Source organism: Cryptomeria japonica, chromosome 9 (assembly GCF_030272615.1).
Source record: "Cryptomeria japonica chromosome 9, Sugi_1.0, whole genome shotgun sequence".
Classification (NCBI taxonomy): domain Eukaryota; kingdom Viridiplantae; phylum Streptophyta; class Pinopsida; order Cupressales; family Cupressaceae; genus Cryptomeria; species Cryptomeria japonica.
The window spans coordinates 502,228,047-502,255,710 of NC_081413.1; the positions used below are offsets into that span (position 1 = coordinate 502,228,047).

At 36.5% G+C, this 27,664-nt stretch overlaps 1 protein-coding gene across 1 annotated transcript; it reads right to left on the reverse strand.

The window, feature by feature from the left end:
* LOC131039329 (uncharacterized) lies at positions 1-27,080 on the reverse strand. Its single transcript, XM_057972042.2, has 6 exons — positions 26,371-27,080; positions 12,150-12,332; positions 11,938-12,039; positions 11,372-11,677; positions 11,074-11,238; positions 1-803 (listed from the first exon to the last, which is right to left on the reverse strand). Exons 1-6 carry the CDS (start codon positions 26,605-26,607, stop codon positions 582-584), a joined length of 1,215 nt encoding a protein of 404 aa, XP_057828025.2. The 5' UTR covers positions 26,608-27,080; the 3' UTR covers positions 1-581.
* Positions 27,081-27,664: the final 584 nt, after the last annotated feature.

Below are 27,664 nucleotides of genomic sequence, written 5' to 3' on the forward strand. Positions count from 1 at the left end.
TTGTAGTCAAGAAAATATCTATACAAGCATTAAAAGATGAGTTTAGTTCAGAACGATACAATTCTTTTTAGCATATTCAAGTACAGATAAATGGGCAAAAATGTGCTTGTCACATTGGACTCATTTTCTTAATGTTAGAGCCAAACCTCAAAGCCATTACAGCTAAGAAAATAATTTTGACAATACAGTGGAAATGAGAAACTTCCAAAAAGAATAGAGCATGTGCATACAAACCATAAGGCAAGGCCACAATTGGAGGAAGCTATCATACATTAAACCCAAGCTGCAGCAGTGCACAGCCTAAACAATACACAACAATCTGTATGGAAGTAAGAAGATGACACTCAATTATCATGCCTCTATCAACAAGTTTTAGAAGACCAAGCTGACTACAATGGCACAACCAATATCACAGACATGAACTTGACTTCTCGAGATGTAGATTCACCACCTTCATCTCTGCAATGGACTTGAAAGCTTTGTCGCTTCAGGATATATACTCATCCAAGGTAATCACATCTTGATTGCATAGGCAAGTGATGGCACTTTAGCTAGATCTTCTTACCACACAGTGATAAAATTTACTTTTCAAACGGAAGCCTTTCTTTTTGTGTTTCTCTGATTGGGTCCAAACCAACTTCTGTCACTTCCTCTATGCTCTCATCCAAATAAACAACATCCTGCATAGTCAACTGGTGGTACTCAACTATTTCACGTAAAAATCGATTCTCACGAGCATAATTGGCATTTTCTTGTGCAAGACGCGACTTCTCTGCTAGCAATGTCTCCAGCTGAAGCCGTACCTGAAAAATAAACAAGACTTGTCAACAAATTGTACACAATGTGAATGCTACAATATGAAAATAATTGGTTTTGAAATAAGTTCATGGAGCCTCAGGTTCCAAGGCAAACATATCTCCTTCAGTTACCTTCAAATTTGCAATTCAGTGGCCCCATTGATATGCACAACATAGCCTAGATAAATTTCAAGTACCAGTCCCCTTCTAGTGCTCAATGAGACTACTACTAAATCAGTACAGCTCCCAATTGACTGATATACAAGACCTACCAGACCCTAAAATGTTCAACTTAAAATGCCCTGGCACGAGCATGGAAGGAGACCCCCCCTGAATTGTTCAGTCTGAATTTCTTGAAATCATGTATATCATGTTACCTCACATGAACAGAAGTTTTATAGTTAAACATCTTCTAGCTTGTAGAAACTGTACCAGGAATTTTGTACAAGACTATCAGACCATAAAATGTTCAACCTAAGATGTTTCAGCCCAAGAATGAAGAGAGAGCCCTCCCCAACCCCCTGCATTTTCTTAGAGTAGAGAATTTTTTTCTTGGAATCATGCATATCATGTTATTCCATATAGAACAAAAGTTTTATAATAAAATATCATCTAGGTAGTAGAAACTGTACTACCACCACATGTTATTGGATGACACATTAAACAGGGAGAATAGATTAATCTTGTTCATAATGCAGTGGAACATAGCAAAAGCCAAGCCTGAATATCCTCTCATACATCTGTATGGGATGATCAATTAGATCAGCATTTTTATATAGCCACAGACTAATTGTTACTCACCAACTGTTATTACTTGGTCACATGCTAGCATGCATGTAATGTCCCCTTTTTGCTCATTCTTGTGTTTGATGGTTTAGCCTATTATTTTGGCCCTCGTAGGCTAAAATAGATGGTTAGAGGGTCCTGGTGGGCAGTTGGCAGAGTGTTCTCTTCTCCGAAACTCAGTCTCGTTCAGAATTGGCCTTCGTTTGACTCAGTTTCACACTTACTATTTACAGTAAGTCAGTGGTTGATCGAGATGGACCCTTACTATTTTTAGAAAGGCAGATGGATGCGTAGCGGATGCAGTGCTCGACTCCCTAGTTCAAGCAGAATCGAGAAATAATGAGTATTTATGGACTTATGTTATTTTAATTATTAATAAAGTAATACTTTATTAATAATTAATCATTAAAGGGATATTATAAAATTAAAAAGTCACTTTATATTCAATGGGGCCATGACCCTTCATTGAAGTGAATTAAAGTGCAATTAATGGATTATTTTTTTGGAGGCCAAAATATTAAAGTATTTCATAAAGTTAATGTGCACACAAGTTCTATTATTTTAAATGATATTAAAGTGCATTTATTATTCATGAATATGAGAGCCCAAGTTTGAAGACTCATTATAAAGTTCTATGAAAAACCTAAAGTGGATTTAAAAAGGGGATTAAAGGCACTTAAGAGTTGAGATGATATAAAAGGTTTCAAAAAGCAAATCAAACTCATTATTGATGATCACTTGTCTTTGCTTTTGGGATTTGTGAGAGACCAAGGGTTTCTGCAGATTTCCAATCTTTTCCAGACTTTGGAGAACGTTCACTCTTCATTGTCAGCATACTGAGGTTGTGAAATATCAGCCGAAGATTGCTTTAAGGGTTGGCTACATCCAGTAGTCATAATTGAGCTGTATTGGTGAAAGATTTCAAGAGTTTACAAGGGTTTTAAGTGCAGATCAGAATTATTGAAGATAAATATCATTGAATATATTTATTGCTGGTTGGGCCTACTCTCTTTGGCACGTGGGAAATATATTGTGCAGATCGGAGGTGAAAGTCTTCAAGAAATCTCAAGGGTTTGTGAGCAGTTTTCAAAATATTAAAGAAGCATCCATTGAAGGCTACCTTTTGTGCTGTTATACTGCTGCAAACTTTATACTTCATTCTGGCATCCATTTCAAATGGTTTCAAGGCATATCTTACCTCTGTGTATTCCCTATGTAATGCTCAATTTTTAAGTTAGAAATTATTATTGCAATATCTTCTATTTTGCTGCATTATATTGTTGTATAGCATTGCAAATATATCAAAAAAATTGCAAAAACCTTTCAAAACTTAAAACTCAGAAAATTATATCAGCAAGGGCAAGAAATCAGACAATACAATTTCAGTGCAAAAATTCAGTTAGGGAGAACAGGGGTTCCTACAGTGGTAATAGAGCGGTTTCCTGCCATCCTGTTAGGGTCTGAATTAAATTTTATTGAGCTCACACAGTTGACATTTGAGTGTCCAGCATTCATTCACTTCTTAAGCTACATTATTTTTAAGTCAAGTTTTAAAATGAGTTCAAGCAATGGAGAAATAATGGAACCATGTTATGGAAAATGGTTAGCCAGGATGTTAGATGAACAGGGTAAAAAACTTAGCAAATCATCACAATCCAGATTTAATACATTGTGTATTTTGAGTAGACTGGAAGAAATTTTAAGTCTTGTAGAACAGTCACCTTCAACATTGCTTCAGATAGCAATGGGTCCTGCAGTAACAGTGTTGGGTGAGCATAGGTACTTGAGGCATAACGATAGCAAGATCAGGCTTTTTGTTGCCCTATGCTACAATCAGTTCATGGGGATCATTGTTCCTCTGGTTCCTTATTCTAATAACACCATGAGAGAGGTTTTTCAGCTGATCATTGATTGTATGTTTCGGATTGGAGAAATTGGGAGTGTCCTACCTATGCACGGAAGGTTAAGGTCTTAGAGATAATGGCACAAGTTAGATCATGTGTTGCCATGCTTGATTATGACCAGCATGATCTTGTGTTGCAGTTATTCAGGCTTTTTGTAGAGTCCATTAATTTGGGGCATGACAGGTGTATACAGGACTACATGAGAGATATCATGATCTCCATCGTGGATAACATTGATAGCATATCTCAGCCCATTATGACACTTCTAGCTGTTCATAGGCGAGGAAAATTGACTTCTCCAGCTGCTTACGTTTTGGTGTGCAATGTTTTTGAACAGTGTGAAGACAAGTTGAAACCTTATTTAATTGAGGAGCAAGTACATGAAAAGAAGGTGAGATTTGTGGAGAATGTGGTGATTATTGGCACTCAAGAAGTTGTTATTAGTCATGATAACAAATCTGATTTTCATGACAGCAGCCTTCCACTTGAGTATAATGATGATTTGAATGTCATGGTAAGTTCAGTATTGGCACTCATGATACAAGTGTCAAAAGTGAGGATTGCATGGGAATTTCGACTCATAACAGTTCTGATTTACATGGCAGCAGTGGCGAAACTTTGCATCAGTAGGAGATAGCAGTGACTACACGTGCAAGATGCTACTATTGAGTTGTCACATAAAAGTACTCGAGAATTAGGTACTAATGATACATTGTATGTTGTGGATTCATGTCATGATGAGTCTGATTTCTCAAATCAGACCTTAGAAAACAAGTTAGAAAATTCATTGGTTGGCATTGAATCCCAGGATCGTGAGTTGGATGGTGATACAATTGCACTGGAAGTGGAAGTGTGCGAAGATATTGTCATATCAGCAGCTTCTACTTTGCCAGTTGAGCCATCCTTTGAGGTACATAGCAGCAGTACCTTAGATATTGATGTGTGCATGGTTGATTGCACACATGACACTGCTTACCATGAGGTGAGTGATGTGGATACAACCTCTTACCATAGTGCAGATTTGGGTGGAAAGAATGAGTCACAGGGGTATCATCATCTGGCTGGGCAATTGAAGGTTAGTGTATGATTGCTACAGCTTTGGAGCATTTTGATGTTGGTGACCTATGGTTCGAGTACTCATGAGACAGATGAGCACGGTGATAGTAGCCTTTCCCTAGCAGAGTTCCATGCACTCCAAGAAGCTATTGGATTAATGAAACATAATTATTTGCAATTACTTGTTGATAGGGATTATCTTCTCGAGTGGGATTGCACTTGCTACGATGCATTGAAGGGAAAGGAGGAGGTTGATGAGCTTGAGGTGGCTATGGACTCGTTGGAGAGCGCTTAGTCAGCCCTTCATGAGTCACAATCACAAGTTGAGGAGCTTACCGTGGCGTTGAGTTTAGCACAATCTTCACCATCTGTGGATACAATTGAGTTTCCTATAGCGGCACTTGGTGATGAGTTTACACCCACGGGTTGTAGTGATGGAGGTGTTGAGGATGTGGCTACATCTGTCATTGATGCAAGTATAGATGACTTAGTTGGGATGCGTACTTTGATTGAGAGCAGCAGAGAGCCACTTGTTGCATCAGGATTTCCCGAGGTTAGTACTATGACCGATGATGCAGGTCAAATTGTTGATAGCTCTTGTGTGGCAGTGGTGGACTCTCTAGAGAGTTGTATGTTAGTACATGACGTTACTCCATCCACTTTACATGGGACTCGAAGAGTGTCATCTGGTTGGGAGTATGGCTCTCATGTAGATTTGTTTCCCTCTCCTGGAAGCAAATATGTTACTTCATCCCATGTAGCTGATTTTGGATGCCAGCTTGTTGTGGCTCTGAGTCAGAGTGATCAACTGCAAGTCTCGGAGGATAAGGTTGATTTAGACTTATATTGTTTTTACTGCACAAATTCATTTGTTGAGTAACTTCTTGAGAGACTTGAATTTCAAGAGGGTCTGTTTGGGGCCACCAAGGATACTCTCATCCGAGGTTCTCTCGCCACCAAGCGTGGTGTGGGAGTAATTGTAGATACTCTGACTACAATGCTTCCTAATAGAGATTTTGTGATTGGGTTTGCAGAGAAGGTTACCAGAACCCCTACCCAATTAGCTATTCAGGATCAGAGATTGGAGCCGTCTCTTGATTCCAGTATCGTTAGAGATGAGCCCTTAACCGAGGTTGGAGCATTTTATCGCAACTACACAACAAGGAGTGCTCATCACTTTTCTTTTGATCCACACGTGGAGGACTTGATGATGCATCGGAACAGAATTGGCTTCGGAGTTATACCATCCATTGTGGGATGGAGAGTTACCATCTTCAGTATATGGAACTAGTAGTTGCAAGTACCCGACTCAATTGATTGCTGGGGGCTATTTGCTGGATCAATGTTCAGTTTCCCATCATGTTGATGTGTATCTGATGGAGATTGTTACTCCTATGACACAGAGACTATCTTTGGTTACATGGCTTTAGGGAGATTATGGTGAGAGTGGGCATGATGGTTTAGTTGGATATCACATCCATGAGAGTTTAGCAAAGGTTGTGGAGAGATGTTGCATAGCATATGTTTTCAAGTATTCCTATCTCCACAGTACGGATGGATGTGTGTATAGATTGCACTGGGATCCAGGTGGTGACAAAGTTAGTGTTGCAGTTTGGATAGTTCCCATGGTTTGGCTTCACCACATCTAGCATGGTGAAGTGGGGATCAGTGATGAGCAGCGGAAGTCTGAGGGAGGTTTACATGGCAAACTTCTTTCCTAGATTTAAGATCCCGGTATATTATGTTGGACACTCGCCAGTATGTTGAGGAGTCCTTTGTGTGCAACAAGATTCCGGTTTGCGTTCATTCCGGTTTGCATGTACATGGTGTGGATCGTTGGTAGTCTCATTTCAAGCTCTCGTGTACATGATTTGTTTTTAGATGCACAACTCAGTTGCGCATGTGTTAGATGATACGTATGGTAGCTTATCTTGTGCAGTTTTGGGAAGAAAACATTGTCAATCTTCAAAGTTGCTTCCACTTGATGTTCATGTTCTTGTGACACCTGTTGTTGAGTTTGATTTAGTTTGGCAAGTCCTGTCAATTGTGCTATTGGTGTTGGTGTTATAGGAGTTGGTTGGTGATATCAAGGACATTACACAATTCTTCCCTTGGGACCCAAGTGGAGTGATCTTTCAAAGGGTTTTCTTTTGAGCAATGGAGATTGCTTGGGGACAAGCAATTTCAGGGAGAGAGGACTGTAATGTCCCCTTTTTGCTAGTTCTTGTTTTTGATGTTAGCCTATTATTTTGGCCCTCGTAGGCTAAAATAGATAGTTAGAGGGTCCTGGTGAGCAGTTGGCAAAGTGTTCTCTTCTTTGGAACTAAGTTTGATTCAAAATTCGCCTTCATTTGACTTAGTTTCACACACTTACTATTTATAGTAAGTCAGTGGTCGATCGAGATGGACCCTTACTATTTTTAGTAAGGCAGATGGATGTGTAGTGGATGCAGTGGTCGACTCCCTGGTTCAAGCGAAATCGAGAAATAATGAGTATTTATGGAGTTAAGCTATTTTAATTATTAATAAAGTAATACTTTCTTAATAATTAATCATTAAAGGGATATTATAAAGTTAAATAGTCACTTTATATTCAATGGGGCCATGACCCTTCATTTAAGTGACTTAAAGTGCAATTAATGGATTATATTTTTGGAAGCCAAAATATTAAAGTATTTCATAAAGTTAATGTGCACACAAGTTATATTATTTTAAATGATATTAAGGTGCATTTATTATTCATGAATATGAGAGCCCGAGTTTGAAGACTTATTATAAAGTTCTATGAAAAACCTAAAAGTGGATTTCAAAAGGGGATTAAAGGCACTTAAGAGTTGAGATGATACAAAAGATTTCAAAAAGCAAATCAAACTCATTATTGATGATTATTTGTCTTTGCTTTTGGGATTTGTGAGAGACCAAGGGTTTCTGCAGATTTCCAATCTTTTCCAGACTTTGGAGAACATTCACTCTTCATTGTCAGCATACTGAGGTTGTGAAATATCAGCTGAAGATTGCTTTAAGGGTTGGCTACATCCAGTAGTCATAATTGAGCTGTATTGGTGAAAGATTTCAAGAGTTTACAAGGGTTTTAAGTGAAGATCAGAATTATTGAAGATAAATATCATTGAATATATTCATTGCTGGTTGTGCCTACTCTCTTTGGAATGTGGGAAATATATTGTGCAGATCGGAGGTGAAAGTCTTCAAGAAATCTCAAGGGTTTGTGAGCAGTTTTCAAAATATTAAAGAAGCATCCATTGAAGGCTACCTTTTGTGCTGTTATACTGCTGCAAACTTTATACTTCATTCTGGCATCCATTTCAGAGGGTTTCAAGGCATATCTTACCTGTGTATTCCCTATGTAATAATCAGTTTTTAAGTTAAAAATTATTATTGCAATATCTTCTATTTTGCTGCATTATATTGTTGTAACAAGCATTGCAAATATATCAAAAAAATTGCAAATAACTTTCAAAACTTAAAACTCAGAAAATTATATCAGCAAGGGCAAGAAATCAGAAAATACAATTTCAGTGCAAAAATTCAGTTAGGGAGAACAGGGGTTCCTACAATGCAAACTTTAGAAGTTAAATTTATATTGATGTTATAATGATGTGTTTGTTCATGTAGCGTGATAATTCCACTTGCACAAATATTTAAATAATGTCAACTAATAATGCCTCTCTTTTGCATATAGTGCTGATTTCCAGTTTTGATCTTGGCCAGCTTGGAGCATCATTGAGAGGGATCCTTCACTCTGATGACTATTTTGTACTTGTGCTTTACAAGTATGGTCTGGGGAATAACCATTTTAGCTTCATCCACTCAAGTCATTTTCAATTGCCCAGGTGATTTAGCATTAGTTATGTTTGGAAAAGTTTAGTAAACAATTGCTAAGCTTGGCATATTCTTTTAAGGTTGTCTCTATCATTTATCTCTAATGCTTTGGATCCTAGAAGAATATTAAATGGGTTCAAAATTCTTGTAATGCCTACTATAAGTGAGGCTGATGTGATCCCATGCCTATCAATAAACTACCAAAGGGCTTTCCCTTTAGTGCTAAACAAGCCCATTTGCCTACTTCAATTGCTCTCTACTACCAGTGTTGTCAAGTCCTACTTTCCCTTAGACAAAGTACATAAAAATTAAAATACATATTATAAAACTTGCCAAGCATAAACCTGAGGGTTGTCTGTGTTTTCCACAAGAAACATTTCTATGAGTCCAAATTTAATGTACACTGCCTGGAAGACACAGGCTGAATAGAACATGTACCCCACTAAAAGGATCCTGCCAAGTTTCAACCAATGTGAATATTCCTGCCTGAAAAAAGCTCTTATACATTCAGGCTTCAGCTTTATACATTCTTCGCAAGCTAGAAACAAATCACAAAAGAGATATCCAAACAATCTAACCAGATTTAATTATTCTAATATGGATTTAACCAATCTGATAGTGAGTTCTGGAGTTGAAGCAAAATCATAACAGATATATGCAAGGAAATGAATTCTAGTTTGCTTCTGAATCTGAATATTGTTGGTTAACAATGGGTGAAAAAATTTATGACTAAAAATTTCAAATTAAACATTATTTAACTCATCTAGGAAGTTATATATAATTTTGTCTTGTAAATTAACCTAGGAAATTGTCTGAATTATTTTTAGATTTAAGTTTCTTGACAGGATTATGGTTCTTTTCTGCTTAGTGTTCAAGTACCTTCCAATAATCTAGGGTTTTACCTATTTCTCTGTTATGACTGAAAGTATTTTTTGAGTACCTTTGACCTAACTTTGCTCATAGATGGGAGTTGATATAATTTATTTCTCTCTTCTAAGCTCATATGGGATTCCATGAAGGCGTCACTATTGCATTTTCTCCAAGAGAGTAATTTGTGATTCAAGGGATCAGAGAGTATTTTCTTTCATTTTAAAAGAATCATCTGCAGTTCTCTGAATAAGTGTCACTGTCACAATACGTGGGCTAATTGTGAATATGCCATACTTACCACGTTGACAATGTATTTTTATGGGTTGTGGAGGCATGTCAAATTGGTAAGAGGCATGAACTATGAGCCAAAACTGCAACAAGAGGACATCAATTAAAGTCTAACTGTGCATCTCTATGAAAAATTTGGTGATGCCCATACTCTGCTCATCATCCTGAGGTTCCAGTAAAACTCATGTGTATGCTCACAATTGCTCTATGCAATCAATGTATGCAATACACTGAAAATGGTTCATACCAAATCCCCCATTCCTGAAAATGGTTCAGAAAGTACCTAAATAAGGATCCAAACAAAAAAATAGAACAAAGTTATGTTGATTACGTTACTACACGGTAACTTGGAAATGCATCTCCCACCCCCTGAGATGCATCTCAGAGACAAAAACATCTGCAAAAATGTCCTGATGCACAGGGTTCATTTGGCTGCCGTCTCCCACCATCTCCAAAGTCTCCCGACCAGAAATTGACGTCTCCTGCTAGAAGACTTAGCGCAAAATATATTTAAACGCTAAACAGGAAGGAAAGTAAATAAAATAAGCCTGCATAATGTTTCATCCTGATATTTTGGATGATACCAAAATCCAAGCAGAGTTATGGTGATCATATCTATTGACAATGTAGACTTTTTGAGAGGGAAATAAACAGTTGATGACTGATTTCCTGTCATTGTAATGGTCTAAAGAGAAATTGCCTTTATTATTTACTGTTCTTGTATGACTGATTTACTTCTCTTGTTTTCAAAGTTCTATGTCATGATATTTAATGGAAATTATTAAATTATATTAAAAAAATGGCATCTACAAGTGCCTCCATCTCTTATTTTTGAAAAATCGGTATTGGCACCAATCTCTGGCATCTCCAAGTACCCCCATCTCCTAGTGACTATGCTTTACTATCAGACTCATCTGCATTCGAAATTTTGATTTTAGAATACAAACAAAAAACTACTGAAATAAAAGTGGACGGTTGAAAGGGAGAAAGTGAGGAGAAGAAAAATCAGAGGGCATTAGAATTCTTCTGTTCACACATTGATCATGTTCTGAAAACTGAAACATCCATTACAAAAATATAATAAGTCTAAATTCTAACTACAGTACCCATAGAAATACATTGAAAAATTGGTGAACATCTAATTCAAATTCTAAATTAATATAAAAAAAATGAACATTTGTAACCTGATTCTCCACTGTGTTTTCCTTTGTAACTATGCCCTATTGGATGTTGAATAAAAATATTAGTTTAAATTCATATCGACCATGCAAAAATATCAACTTTAATTGTATCCATGCCACATAAAACAACTGCCAGATGTGGACCATGATTTGATATGCAATGTGCCCTGCAAAATGTTTAGTCTTCTTACTTATAATCCATACAAAATTTCATCTTTGAATATACATGCATTTTTTATAATCTTAATCTAATAAAAAATTGGCTAATCTGGTACAGACTCTGCTTAGCACAACATCTGTCAGCACGTGACTTCTGTGAGGGTAAAAAATTAAAACTAATGAGGAACTCACCAAGTCATCTTCATCAGGCCTGTCACCCTTCTCGAGGCTTTCCCTCAGTACTTTACTCTCTTCTTCTAATTGCGCACAGCGTTCTTTGGCAAAAGCAAGGTCTGCTTTTAGGGTCTTCAGCTCACGTAGAAGAAGTTTAACTTTTGCAGCCATTGCACTGGCAACCTGCCATACAAATAACCATCCTAAACGTCTTTCATTTCTTATGCTCAATAATCAATTATAAAAATATCATGAACTAGATAAAGCATTGTAAAAATGTAAATTGTGACTCCAGTTCCGCATATTGCCACCTTACGTCGCGAGAAGCCTTTAGTTGTGTCTCATAATTTGTTTCCACATCAGGTGCTTTCTTGCTTTGTCGTTGCAGATTAATTGCTTCACCAGTATCTGCCTTCTTTTTCATAGATTGTCGAGTTCCATAAATAATGTCTGAAGCTTTACTTTCAACACCTGTATCAGCCTTCTTTTTCGTAGATTGTCGGGGCCCATTAATAATGTCTGAAGCTTTACTTTCGGCACCAGCATCAGTCTTCTTTTTCATGGAACGTCTAGTGTCGGATATAATATCTGAAGCTTTGTTTTCAACAATGTTCAGCCCCTCCTATAAGACACTCCATAAAATATGGAGAACACTTAGTGAGCCATATCACATTGAGATTAGTCGTTTCACCAGATACTACAACTAAAGGCATTTGCAAAAATTAAAATACCACACAATAATGATTAAGAATTTTATTATATATTAAGATAAGAATCTGCATCTCATATTGTCTCACTTGTCTTCTCATATTGATATATAAATTAGATAAGAATACAAAGGTTCAAAGCAAACAGAAATTTTGAGTATTACTAGCTACTCACCTCTAAAGCACCGCCAATAAAGTTAAGGGAAGAAGCAATTGCTTCTATCCCTTTCTGTATCACAGGGGCATCTGTTTGCTTTCGTCTCTCAGGCATGCTAGCCTGCAAAATCAGAGACCTCTAATTACAAAACAAAATTCCTCATAACTATTAATGGATAAGAAAACTGTTCTCTTCTAGTTAAAATCTGCAGACTACATTCAGGATCCTACCTGAATATTTGCTTGTGCTTGTTGCAAGTGGGATCCACTTCTTGTTTCTGACTTGGGAGATTGTATTGGACTACCATCTTCAAGAAGAGCTGATTTTGCTTTTTTTGCAAGTGCACTCCAGAAGCCCGGCTTGGACTCAGTTGGACTTTTTAGAGATGAGGGCTCATTTGGAGTATAAGCTTTCTGTGCACAAACCAACAATAACAGTGGGTTTAGATTTCAACAAAGAAGCCAAATGAACCCTACAACAATCTCAAAATTCACACCCTTCTTAAATTCCTGAATATTAAATGACATTATTAAAATATAATCTTAATTCTTCTGACACATCTCTATGCCTTTCAAGTAATACTGCTAGAAAAACAAATAAATTTTGGTGAACTATCTTATCCATATATCCACATAAAATACCTAGTCATATGGTTATGTAGTTGCTTGTCTTAGAAACTACTCCATTTGTTATATAAATAAGGCTTCATCTCCTCTCTATGTAGTCAATCAGTCATATTTTCTCCACCTTTTTGGATTTGATGGTACAAGCCACAATTTGAGTGTACCGATGCCCCCATTAGTTTCATTTCTTGTGTAGTTATATTTGGTAGGGTTGAAGGTATGCTATAGAGATCTAAATAATCCTAAAGGTACTCCTCTAGGCAGGGGTGACGAGCTACAACTTATCCTGAACCACACAGTTAGGAACCACTCATTTGCACTAGATCATAAACTTAATCTTTATAATTTGAACCCTTTTCATACAAGCTCGTCACTGAATCCTGGAATGGGATTTTCTAATGGCCCAAAATGACCCATCAACCTAAGGGGCAAGAAAGCCCTTCCACTATGATTGTAACAAAACCCAAGGGCAGTATGCCCCCATAACGGCAAAAAGTACCATTTATAATTTTATTTCTTTCTGTTTCATTTTTTTTCAGTTTTGTAATAAATGTTTTCAAGATTGAAGTTTCATTTACAATTTTATAACTTCAACTCTAACTTTGTCTTCATATGTTGCCAATTTATCTTCATCTTAGCAGAATTTGAGTACATACTCCTTGTAAAGCGCAAATGATTAATATCAAAAAAGGCAGAGGATGTAATGTCCCCTATTAGGACTTAACTTAAAATTTGTCCTTGTATCACAATTGCAATAGAAAGAGAGATGAGTTAGGGTTAGGGTTAGGGTTATATCTCTACCAAGTGAAATATCTTTTTTAAACAAGATGAACCGTGATTTAGAACCACAAGAGTACTTGTTAAGATTATTAGATGTTGGATATAATAGATCTGAATCAGATTAGTTAAAATCTGATCTCGATTATGTATCTGCTGCTTATAAGTCTATCTGATTTGGATGTTATCTCCTTTCGCTGATTGCTGAAATTATTTGGAGTTGATGATCTTAGGCTAATTTGGAATGTGCGCTCCTTTATCGGCTGTTGCAGATGTCTGAATCTGTTGATGTTCTTCTCAGAGACTGATTGCTTCACAAAAATAATCAGCAAAGCTATTACCAGTTTTATATCATAAATCTGGGACTGCTCTGTTATGAGCTTGATCTTAATTCGCACTTGTTGCTTGATAAGGCCTTTTCCCGGTCTGTATTGCTGTCCTCTTTTATCGTTCGCTGAAGATGTTTCAATTCTGATTGGATGCCTTTTACTATTGCAGATCCAGATTATTATTTCCTTTCTTCCTCCTGCCTTTCCTTCAATCACATCCCTCCTTAAATATGCTTCTCTTGTTGCTGAAGAGTTGTGTCCCCTTAGGCGGTCACCCTCTCTTCAAGGGTGGAGGGTGGGGTCTCCTTAGATTTTCCTTTTTCTCCTTAGTTAATATAAAACATATTTGATCACTAGATTTGATTGCTAGGCAAAGCTTAATATTTCTTTCTTTCTTCCATTGATGGGGTCATGACAGAGGACTTATTTTATGTACATTTCAACTTGCACCCTCTTTCACAAAAACAAAATGACAACAAAAAAGGAGCAACAAAGCTGTGGGATGTAGAGCCATAGCATACTAACTTGAATGCATCTGCTGCCCAAAAATATTTATTTTTTGAAGAGTCAAAAGCCAGCATACTTTTAGTGCGAGTACCAATGGCACTCCTTGTGGTTCTTCCAATCTACCTACATCATCGAATGTGAATGAATATGATTTTTATGAAAGACCCATATGACACTAATTGTTGATTTTGTTATGTTAATATTGAACAACCAATATCTATCATAACAATCAAATTTCAGTTTCACAAATTGACATTTAAGTTTTTTTTATTTTTAAGCCAATTTTGTTTATTATATGAATGTTATGTGGTATTCTGAACGTAATTCCTGTTTTTAGGATGTAAATATATAAAAAAATATGAATTTCTTTTAAACCAGTATACCCAACTGCAAAAATCCTTTGCCATACTGGCATAAATGAACCCGGACCAGTCACTTAGAGTGCATATGTAGTAGTTATGGTTCTGTAATTTATCATTGTAGACACCTAAAAATGGTCAACGCTTGCGGAATCGTACTTTAACATTTACGCATTGCCTTATTTTAGGGTTTTTGCGTCGCATTAACATTTCTCCTATGTCACGCACTTGGTCTTTATCATTTGCGAGCATCGAGTCCTTCTTCTGCATTCTTCAGTTGTTTCACTTTCGAAATTGGTCTTGTCGACAACAATCTTCAGTCATGATTTTGGTCAATCTTATCCTGTCACATCAATGTGCGTGCTAATTTGTCATCATTTTGGACATCGTCAATCCTAATTAGGGTTTTGTCCTCTTGTCAATTTTGTCATTTTGCGATCGATTTGTCATCGATCGTTATCATTTTCAATCTTGTCGTTTTGTGTTATCAGTTTCAATCTTCTCATTTTGCGATCAATTTGTCATCGATTGTCATCCTTCTCAATTGTGTCAATTTGGATCAATTTCTCATTATTCCTCGTAAATTGGTCATTTATCAATTCAAAATCATGATCGAATCAGCATCAAATCAATTTTATATCAAGACCTAATTGTCGTCCTTGCATTTCTAATTTATCTTCTAGGGTTCTATGATTTATTCATTTAACCTTGTTTGTCATTTTCTCTCCATTCTCCCTTTAGGTTAAATAATTTATTTATTTATCCTAAGTGTTCTTGTCACAATTAAATGTTTATTTAATTGGCTAATTAATTCCTCCTATTTTTGTAAATTAATTAATGAATGAGAAATTATTAATTAATTTACCTAATTTGCATCAATTTTCTAATTTCATCATTTCTAATTTCCTAATTTTCTAATTTTCCTAATTCTTAATTTCCACCTATTTTCTAATTTGTCAAATTTAATTTCCACCTAATTAATTTCTCTCTAGTTCTCCCTATTTTTGTGCTTCGGTGGAAGCATGAATTTCTCATGCGTCATACTTTTGGCATAGCAAGATGTCATAAGCCTCTAGTCCTCTAACCTTTGCATTGGCAATATGTCATAATTCATGACATAGAAGGTGTCATAACCTTCTTCTTTCCACTCAATTGTGCCATTTTTGAAATCAATTGCCTCTAATGTCAATTTAATGCTAATCATGTCATCTCTCCAATTTATCTATAAATTGGATGAGTTTCTTCAATCAAGATCCCCAATTGATCGCATTTTTGAATCCCCTAATCACATTATCTAATAATCACTTTGTCGAATCAATCACGCTTCGAGTATTCTTGCGCTACAATCTTGTCTACTTGCTTTCATCTCATGTGTATGCACTTGTAGGTGAGATCCACAATAAAGCTATTTGGAGAAGAAAGAAGGACAATGGAGTCACATGAAGGAGATATTCAGATCTGCATTTGGTTTGCTTAGCTTTTAATCTTGAATGTTTTGCTTTCATGTCTTTATTGGATTTAATTAGGATTGATCATTGCATTTGAGCTTTTGTGATTGAGCCATGACTAATATTGATTTGCTTTGATGATTTCCACATTTCCTAGCTACATTAATTGGTGAACCCGACGTGAACTAACCCCCTAATCATGCTTTTGAGTGCTTTTGAGATGATTTGCAGGTCAAAAACCCAAGAAACAAGGTAGTGCAGTGTTTTCTGGGAACTTATGTGCCTGTGTCAAGCATTCTACGCCTGTGTCAAGCATTTTGCGCCTATGTCAAGGGCATTCTGCGCCTGTGTCAAGCATTTTGCACCTGTGTCAGACATTCTGTGCCTGTGTAGGACCAGAAACAGAGGTAAAAAAAGTAGTGTTTTTACTTGCAAATTACTTTGTTTTTCCATTTTGTTTCTGCATTTTGGTTTTCTTTGGTACTGATTCTCTGTGCAGAACCTTGGCATACGCATGACAAAGACAACAAATGAAACTACTAACACGTTTTTGTGCAGGTTCAATAGTCAAAAACTAAACATATCAAACTTCTGACTTGGGTTTTGCAGGTTGCCTTGGAATACAACTAAACATTGTGTTTGAAATTAATATTTAGGCACCTAGTATGATTTCTAAATAGGATGGAATGAATATATGTTTGCTTTGATTGTTGAGTTCGACATTGGAGTAGGAGAGTATGCTCTCATCCTTCTTAGGGTGATCAAAAATCCAGATCTTCAATACCATGCTCATGTTTTTGATTGTGTGTCACCTTTAGAGGGCCTACCTTCCCGACCATTTGCTTTTGCAAGCAAGTGATAATCTTGAGAAGGGAACGACCCAAAGTGAGTACGGCCAGAATACCTTGGCATTCTAACTCACTATAAACAAATACCTGATGGGCGAAAGCTTTGAAGGAAGGGTTACGTGGGAATTGCAGTTACTTGGGAAGTGATGACCCTTGAACTCTTTCTCATATCAACATCTAAGTAGGATCTCACGGTCTAAATCGTGCTTGCGCGACTACATTTGTTTGGTATCTTGATGGGCTTAATGTCTCAATTACGCTTGCGTGACATCAAGGAGTAACGCTTAACAGAAATCCTTACTAAACACCTTGTATTTAGAGGCCAAAAATCCTTCTAGTTGCTTGAGAAGGACAAGTTTGGATACTTGGAAGAGATACTAAGTTCACCATGGGGAGATTTCCATGGGGACTGATGCTTGGCTGCCCTGAGAAGTGAGTGTCGTGGAGGGGAGCCCGTGAGGTCAAGCATCTATGTATTCTCCTTGAATCCCATAACAAGTCTACCTCTCAAGTACCTAATGTCCTTGCCTGCCATAAGAAATGTGTGAATGAGCATGGTTGTGTTGAGTCTATGTTAAAATATCTTGTCTTCTTCACTTGTCAAAAGTTGAATTGCATCTCATTTCAAAAACAAGACAAATTGATTCAAAACAGGGCTAAACACAAGAACATTTCATCCAACAAAGTTCAAATTCAAAACATCTTCAAACATGGTTGTCAAACATTTTTCAAAGTCTTGTCTCAACATTCATGTCACTTAGATTTAGGTTCATCTTAGGTTTGCATTTTGCAAAGTCATTTGTCAAGTACCAAGGTTAGGTTTCACCTAAGTCATACTCCTTTTGCATATCAATAAGGGTCATCCATTTGCATATGTCCTCTTGCATTAGAGCAATACCATTGTCATACATTCATATTTGTATACCCTAGGTCTCTTCATTAAGTTCAGGTCATTATCATATCATGTTAGGGTCATTTACATAGTAATTGTCCCTTTGCATATAGTGCCAAAACTAGGTTTTGTCATACTTGAGTAATGCAAATCTTTGATACAACCCTAAGCCATTGTTAAGAAGTCTAGACCTTATCAAACTTTTGTCTTTTTGTCATCAATATCATTTGGTCAAACCTAGCTTAGTATCCAAGCATATTAGGGGAGACATTGTCATTTTGTCCTTTTGTCACTTGGTCCTTTTGTCCTTTGAGGTCTTAGCTTCATTTCAACTTCCCAAGGTTAAGTCTTTAGGTTTGCATTTCAAAAAGTTTGTCAAAATCTTGAAAAACAACCAAATACATAGATTGCATTCTTGCCATAGATTGCATTTTCATCTATTTAGTTTGCATTTAGTTGCATATCATATATTATCTTTGAAAAATCCCAAAAACATTGCATAGTGACATGTCTATTGAAACAAGGTTCCAACCACCAATGATGCAACAAAGTTTGACATATCAACCGACAATGCAATCACAATTATATCCAACCCAACAACAAAGCAAATGAAACAAGTCTCCAAATACAAAAACTAGAGGAGAAACTAGCTCAAGAAAATGAGATTTTGGAACAAAGAGTGAAAAACATTGAGAAGAATAGATCACAAATGTCCAAAATGTTTCAAAAATTTCCAGGTCGAAATCCAAATATTGAGCCAATTGATGTAAGATCTCTTCTTGAACGATCAGACATACCAGCTCTCCTCTCACAAATAGAGATGATGAAACAATTTCAAGAAAAGAGACAACATCAATTTCAACATTATGTGCCTCCACAACAAGAACAAGAAGGTGTTTACTATCAATCAGATTTTCAACCATCACAACCAATTGTTCAACATTTCCACCATATACAACCAACACAATCAATGGTCCAATTTCAACAATATGTCCAACCAACTATACAATGTCAACAAATGGTTCAACCAATGGTGGAATATCAATGTCAACAACCACAACCAAACATTCAAAAACAAAGGTTGCAGAACACACCAACCCAAGTTTCAAAAATGTTAGAACAATTGAACCAAGTCCAATATCAAAACATGACACCAGACCAGAACCAACTCCTTGCCAAACAAGTTCAAATTCCAAATACAACCATGTCAAAACCTCGAAAGAAAGGTGGCTCTATTGCAATGCTCTTAAGGAAATTACCAAGTGAGTTCTTTGAAGAAGATCAAGATAATACACTTATGTCTAGCAATGCCTCATCCCCCCACAAACAAATTGACTCTCCAGTGGCATCTTTCCCTACACCTTTAAAAGTTTCACAAGAACCTTCCATATTGTCCCCATCAAACAATACACCCAAGGATGAAATTACCCAAGGGCTATCCATAATTGATTGCCAAGATAATCCAATTCATGATGCACATCCTTGTCATGTATCAGAAATACAAGACCCAATGCCACCATGCACTTTATTGCCATTACCTGTTTTAGAGGACCCCATTCAAAGTCCCTCTTCCTCATGTTCAAGCATTGATTCCTTGCCAGCATCCATCACAAATGTTCAAAGTGCATCTCCTTCGTGCCAAAACATTGATTCCTTGTCAGAATCCCCCATGCATATCCAAAGTCCAACCTCATGTCAAGAGGATAATTTAGAGCACGAAGAAATGAGTCCTACAAAAAATCAAGATCAAGATCCCGAAACCTTATCATCCCATCCAATTGTTGACCAGGACCCCATCTTCCCAGACACTCATGACGCTTCCCCTATTCTTGTCCATCCTATCCAAAGTCCCATTGACACTCCATTCCCCGAGAAAGATCAAGATATCCCAGTCCATCCAATCCCCAACGATCCCCTTCCATTTCATGAAAAAAATGTCCTTTCAAATCCCATTGGCATTCCACTTCCTAAGAAAGATCAAGATATCTTTTCCATCCTTTACGATGATCCCATTAAAAGTCAAGAGCAAAGAAACTTTAAAGAGGATTCCAATGATCTTCCTCCTTGTCAAGATCAAATTATTCCTTTAAATCCTCCACAAGATCCACTTGTTCCTCCATCTCCTTGTCTTAATGCTCCATATACACTCCAAGATCACATTTCTTTTGATGATCCCATTATTTCTCCCATTCCATCTCTTGAAGAGCCTGTCTTTGAACCATGTCCACAACATAATCCTAGTCCCCCTCATGATCCTAATCCCCTTCATGATTCTAACGTGTCAGTGCAAGATGTTCATGAACCCTCAACATGCATAATGGGTTCTTCCACTTTGGTGAAATCCGATCCACTTCAAGATCTCATTATTTCTCTCATATCATATCCACCTCATAATGGACTCGCGTCTTCTTCCCAAAGAAAAGAGTATCCTACAAGTCAAGATATTCATAAAGGCAAAGGAGTAGATCTCCATAAGCAAGAATCTCTCCATATCAAAGAAGATCTTAAGGGTCATGTCTACACAGCTCACTCTCAAGACGTTGGTATCCCCCCATCAAAATCAAAACATACACCTTCCCCATCATACCTTCCATCCATCTTAGGTCCTTATATCCCTTCATCCTCTATGCAAGGTCAGCAAAGGCACACATCCTTGAGTCAATTTCATCAATCCAAAAGAAGTCCATTTCATTCATATCCATCCATGCATTCCTTTCCCCCTCCAAGCAATTTGGATGCCAAGTATAAAAGTCATAAGTCTAGAAATCCACATGTATTCAAGGATCAACATGTCCAATCTAATCAACATGTCAAAGCAAAGAAAAATATGAGCCAAAAAGAAAAGGAAAAATCCAAAAGGTCACAAAGGCCCATTTCTCAAAACCAAAAGTCAAAATATATATGGGTTCCTAAATCCCTTATGCAAGCAATGCACACCAAAGAACAACAAAAGCATGAAAAATCCAAAACAATGTGGGTTCCTAAGCAGCTTCTTGAAGCACAAAAGGAAAAATCCAACTTGGCATCTAAAATTGCTATTCCTCCATCCAAACCTCCCAAATTTGTTCCTCCATCACCTCCTTCTTCCATTTTGGGTCCTTATGTCCACAAATCCCTAGCTATTCCTTCATCAAAATCTCCATATCCAAAACCCACTCTTCCTCCATCAGTCCATCACCTCTCAAGGTGTGTGCCAATGTCGATCTTGCCAACATTTCTATCCACTCAAGCACAGTTCTTCCAATACCCTACCTATTATCCAATGCATATTTTCCATCCTTCCATCCCTTTGATCCAATCCTTTGCATAAATCCTTGCCTTAGTTTCATCTCATTTTCCATGACCTTATCCTACCAACATCTTTGAGCATACTTTTAAGGTCATGATCCATTTTTTTTCAAGGCTACTATCCAAACAAAAAGACGCTTGAGTCCTTCTTCCATCCCCTATCATGTGTCCATCTTCTATTGAAAAAGTCAAAATACAAAAAAAAAAAAAAAATGAAAAAAAAAGAAAAGACAAAAGAAAAAAGTAAAGCAAAAATAATTCGTCCACTAGTGAAAACCTGGCAAACAGGCACCTTGGGCAAGTACCGTGATGAAAACCTGGCAAACAGGCGTCATGCGTAATTTATGAACTTCTTGCACACCACACTGGGGGCAGGTTTCCTCCTTCATATCCTTTTGTCCTTCATTGTTCCATTATCCTATCGAACCCCTATCATTACCCTTCATATCCTATTGTCCCTCATGTCCAGTTTCCCTTTCCACCTTTGATCTTGACAAGGCTGACGATCGTCATGAGCATCATGTATCTTGTTTGCAGCTTTCAGTCTATCATAGCTTTTGGTCATTTATCCATTTGCTTATTATAACCTTTCATCCATATTCCCTGGCTTATTGCAACTTTCTGCCACTATCTCTTAGCCAATCTCGACTTTCAGTCCATGTCCCTTATCCATTCTTGGTCTTGCTTATCCTATCCATATCTTATCACTATCCATACACTCTTTTTCATTCCTTGATCTTGATCTGACATAAGGACGCAAAATTTAAACATAGTTTCAAAAACCTCTTGACATGTCCTTCATGCCATGTCACTGCTTTACATTGTCATATCCGGTCTCTTGTCCCATCACGCAATAGCCCTTGAAAATTGCATCCGCATTGTCTCCATGATAAAAGGCCTTTGTCTTCCCTCTATCCACCATCATTTCAGAAAGCCTACTTATTCACCTGTCATATTCCTTGCCTTGCTAGACACTGGGGGCAAAAATCATAAAAATTAAAAAATGTCCTGATAAAAATCATAAAAAATCAAAAAATGTCCTGAAATAAATCATAAAAAATTGAAAAAAGTCCTGAAAAAATCCCTAAAAATCAAATAATGTCCTGAAATAATCCAAAAAAATCAAATACAGTCCTGAAAAAATGCACACAAAAAAATTGTAAAAACTCGAAAAGCATAACCAAAAAAAAAAATTATCCCCTTTGTGCATAGACAGATCACTGAGCATACCTCCAACGACACTTGCAATCACACTGTGCTTTAATGAAATCATGCATAAACAGATGAATTTTTCAATCAAACCAGACATTCAAACTAATCAAAATTATCATATCAATCAACATCAAAATCATTTGTCCTTGTCTCTACTATCATGGGTCTTATACAGGGTGTGGTATACTCGAAACCAGAATGTGTCCTGTCTTAGACGGGGTACCGCATGTCCTGAAACCAGACAGCATGATTGTCCTATCAGCACTTTCAACTTTTGACAATGAAGATCAAGATGTTTGTTTGATTTGTTGGAATTTTGTGCATCTTATCTTTTTATTGATTTATCTTCGATCATGTTCCTATGTTGCTCAATGATGTCACTGAGTGATTTAGAGTGACCGGGATGGTTCATGGTCCCTTTCTTTTTTGTTGTGATTGTTGTTTGTCTGCGATGTGTCTGTCTTTTGCAAAAAAGGGTTGCATTTCAGCTCTGGCCTTCAATGCCATGATGCTACGCATCCGTTCTGCTACATTAAATAAAGGTTCTCACCTACAAAGTGCATTAGTGAAAGCAAGTTTTTCTTCATCTCTACCTGTCCTCTGTCTAATTTCTGCTTACTAACATTTCTTCCATCAATCTTGGCAGTCTGTTTGATCCTATCATTTTCTATCATTTTTATCGATCAATTGGCCTCTTTTCTGCATGTTTCCGACCAATTCCTCGAGGGGGCAAGTATACGTCATTGTCAGTGTCTGGGGCATTTTTATTATTGTTCTTTGAAACAACGCTTAAAATCGCATTGTCTCAAAGAGGGGCAAAATGTAGACACCTAAAAATGGTCAACGCTTGCGGAATCGTACTTTAACATTTACGCATTGCCTTATTTTAGGGTTTTTGCATCGCATTAACATTTCTCCTATGTCACGCACTTGGTCTTTATCATTTGCGAGCATCAAGTCCTCCTTCTGCATTCTTCAGTTGTCTCACTTTCGAAATTGGTCTTGTCGACAACAATCTTCAGTCATGATTTTGGTCAATCTTATCCTGTCACATCAATGTGCGTGCTAATTTGTCATCATTTTGGACATCGTCAATCCTAATTAGGGTTTTGTCCTCTTGTCAATTTTGTCATTTTGCGATCGATTTGTCATCGATCGTTATCATTTTCAATCTTGTCGTTTTGTGTTATCATTTTCAATCTTGTCATTTTGCGATCAATTTGTCATCGATTGTCATCCTTCTCAATTGTGTCAATTTGGATCAATTTCTCATTATTCCTCGTAAATTGGTCATTTATCAATTCAAAATCATGATCGAATCAGCATCAAATCAATTTTATATCAAGACCTGATTGTCGTCCTTGCATTTCTAATTTATCTTCTAGGGTTTTATGATTTATTCATTTAACCTTGTTTGTCATTTTCTCTCCATTCTCTCTTTAGGTTAAATAATTTATTTATTTATCCTAAGTGTTCTTGTCACAATTAAATGTTTATTTAATTGGCTAATTAATTCCTCCTATTTTTGTAAATTAATTAATGAATGAGAAATTATTAATTAATTTACCTAATTTGCATCAATTTTCTAATTTCATCATTTCTAATTTCCTAATTTTCTAATTTTCCTAATTCCTAATTTCCACCTATTTTCTAATTTGTCAAATTTAATTTCCACCTAATTAATTTCTCTCTAGTTCTCCCTATTTTTGTGCTTCGGTGGAAGCATGAATTTCTCATGCGTCATACTTTTGGCATAGCAAGATGTCATAAGCCTCTAGTCCTCTAACCTTTGCATTGGCAATATGTCATAATTCATGACATAGAAGGTGTCATAACCTTCTTCTTTCCACTCAATTGTGCCATTTTTGAAATCAATTGCCTCTAATGTCAATTTAATGCTAATCTTGTCATCTCTCCAATTTATCTATAAATTGGATGAGTTTCTTCAATCAAGATCCCCAATTGATCGCATTTTTGAATCCCCTAATCACATTATCTAATAATCACTTTGTCGAATCAATCACGCTTCGAGTATTCTTGCGCTACAATCTTGTCTACTTGCTTTCATCTCATGTGTATGCACTTGTAGGTGAGATCCACAATAAAGCTATTTGGAGAAGAAAGAAGGACAATGGAGTCACATGAAAGAGATATTCAGATCTGCATTTGGTTTGCTTAGCTTTTAATCTTGAATGTTTTGCTTTCATGTCTTTATTGGATTTAATTAGGATTGATCATTGCATTTGAGCTTTTGTGATTGAGCCATGACTAATATTGATTTGCTTTGATGATTTCCACATTTCCTAGCTACAATCATAAATCAGACAATAACCTTATTATTGTGAGTTTGTTTTAAAAGCTCCCACATCATTATTTCGATGGATTATCATTGGCATATAGACAAAATTTGATATGAAATGTGCTTAGAATGTAAACAATTTTCAACATAAAGCAACTACTGTACACTGTATAATTGAATTTTATCAGTCAATCAAGATCCGAGCATCAAAGTCAAATATTGCAGAAATTGAAATATAACTTTAACTTAGAATAAAGATACTCTACATGACACAGGGAAGAAATTGTATGTTAAGATCTTTGCATTTTCATCACTCCACTGCTCATGGGCAATGCATTGATTCAATACAATCACTGCCAATCATACATCATCATCCTGTATGATTTAATAAAACACAGTGGTATTAGTGATGTTCTTATTCACTAAGGCAATAAACAAGTTGTATGCAAGTCTTTAGATCTTTCCCTTTTTTTTTCTGTCATTATCTCTGGTTGGTGAGTTTCTTCTGTCCAATAATCCAGAAACCCAAGGATGTATCGATTCTTCTGCCTAGTTCAATCAATCTTGGTGTAATCTCGCTTGACTTTGGTGGAGTAATGCCCTGAAAAAGATGGTAGCTACAAAATATAGTTTCCACGCCACTACATAGTACAAAAAACCAATGATTATGTTAAGTCCAACCATCATCTTAATCTATAAATACAACCACCTCCATGAGAGACAGATCTCTTGGTGACTTCCAGAAGAAAACAAAGCACATCAGAGAGAAGGTGTTTCATATATATATATATACACTACGCTGTATGTTTTTTCAGCAGCTAGATACCGGATTATATAATATTGTGAAAATCCATGTACTAAATTGTATCAATTTGTTCTTTGTTGATTGCAGATCAGAATCGTGTACTAACATAACATTTTCAAACCAGTTTCCTTTCTCCGTGATTTCGAGCTGCCAAAACTTCGGACTCAACGGATAGTTCATACCTATTAGGACGCCAGTGTCCAAAGCTCAACTGCAGAGCGCCCCCCACCAATAGCTGGAGTAAAGAATTCTCGATGAAAATAAAGGATCAATCTATTAAATCGGCAGTCATGGCATTTTCAACATCTGTCGCCAATCACAAATACTTTTTCAAAGCCCAGTTGGGTGTGAGACAGTTAAGACTTCCCTAAGTTTGCAGGGCTGGGGCAATACCCCCAGCAAGTAGATGCAATCCTCGTGTCATTGAGATCACCTATAATGTCATTCCTTATTCGAGAAATCCAGCAGCCAAGCTTGAACCCAGAGGCCCACCACCTCGAAATCAAAATTTTATCACAAAATAAGGGCAATCTAAAGCCCTATTTCGCCCTTGTTATAACAACGCGTCTACATCAAACAAGTCTGATAAACAAAAACCAGATATAACAATGCATCATTTATATCTGAGAATTAAGCATCTCTTTAACCCTATCTCTTACAAAAACTCTCCATGATGAAAACAAAAGAAACAATATCAACACAGTCGATCTACAATTGTACAGTTTCTTCTTTTGCAGCACTGTGAAATAGACTTCTCATCAAACAAAAAGTCTAAGAGCAAATTAAATTTGGAATCTTGCAGGCCATTCCCTAATTGGATACTGCAAAAACAAGTTTTTCATCAAAAAACACGCGCAATAACAAGCCAATTTGCAATATTGCAGCCTTTTCTCTTGTTGGGTACTGTAAAAAATATTCCAACGACCAAAAAGCTGAAACAAACATTACTTTGCAAACTTGCGGGGTTTTGTTTTTTTCTTCTGATGTGGGGTAAAACACATCAGGTTTCATCTACAACAAAAGATCAATATATGGCCAAAAGAAAAAGAGAAAAGAAAAGACACCTGAAGAGGCGAAGGTGTATTAGAAGAATATCTGTTCCTGAAAGATTCCCTGTAAGCCGATTCACCATACACTGACGACAAAGACGAATCCCTGTGCGCAGAAGAATCTCTCATCGCTGCAGCCAATGAAGAGTCTTCCTCCAGCGAAAAATCTTCTCCGCGCAGATTCTCATTATTCTTCCTATAATCTTCTCCATACTGATAGGGATTATTCCTTCTGCAGCCCCTACCAGCCATGCCAGAAAAACGCCTACCCAAACTGAGATTCGAATCCGAGACCTCCGATGCCCCAAATATTAAAAATTCTTCACACAGAATGCCTGGGGAGAAGACTCGAAATTTCGATCAAAAAATCCAAAAATCGATCGTCTTATCATAGATTTCATGATCTAGGAAAACGCATTTTTGGAATACAATAGATCGAAGGGAGATTACAGAAGAAGATAATGGTGGTTTTGTTTTTGGTTTAAATTATGTGCCCACATCTTTGGGTATCCTTAGTTTGCCCAAAGGCTTTTGTTTTGCTAGTTGTAGGCTGGTAAGAATGATGACAAAACGCGTTTATTTCCTATCTTTCATGCTTTAATAATCGCAGTCAATCGAATTTATTTTACAATCAGGGAAAACGATGAAGAGATAATTGTGAGAGAATGGGAAAAAGTGCTCAGGTGGACCCTGAACTGAATATATATGTGCCTTGGCTTTGCTACAGGTAGTCCTGAATGGAAGTTGAATGGCAGCCAATCCAAAGAATAAAGAAGCTTTCCTAAAGTAGACAACTCAGTCATTTAAAATGTGATTGTTGAAATTTGCAATATCCATGCTATTTTCTTTTGATTTTACTTTAATTTTAGAGAACATTTCACTATTTTCATTTTTCATTTGTATGTAATTGATTCATTTATGTATGTAGATATCACATTTGAGCTTTAATTTAAAATTCAAATTTCGATTTTGTTGACTTTTTCTTAAATATTGTAAATTTCTTTAGCAAAGTGCATTTGTATCAATTTGTATACTATCTTATTGTGTTTAAAAATGAAATATAAGGATCATTAAAAAATAATTAGAGAGCATTGTCATAAAGCATTCATTATGCATATATATAGTAGTAGTATCATAGTATACATCATATTATGCATCCTTGCATATTCAGTTCTTGTCTTCAATCATTATTCCAAAGTCATTGAGCCAATCCATTTAGGGGCTTGACCAAAGGAGAATAAACACGTATCTATAAAATTCTCAAATGGTTTTTATAGGCATCACTTGTATGCTCTTAATCATAGAGTGT

Bases quoted from the DNA above. Each gene is read 5' to 3' on its own strand.
- LOC131039329 (XM_057972042.2), bottom strand. From the start codon at position 26,607: ATGGCTGGTAGGGGCTGCAGAAGGAATAATCCCTATCAGTATGGAGAA. The intron at 12,333-26,370 runs GTGTCTTTTCTT...GTTTGTGCACAG, and splicing joins ATACACCTTCGCCTCTTCAG to AAAGCTTATACTCCAAATGA. The intron at 11,678-11,937 runs GTGAGTAGCTAG...AGTGTCTTATAG, and splicing joins TTATTGGCGGTGCTTTAGAG to GAGGGGCTGAACATTGTTGA.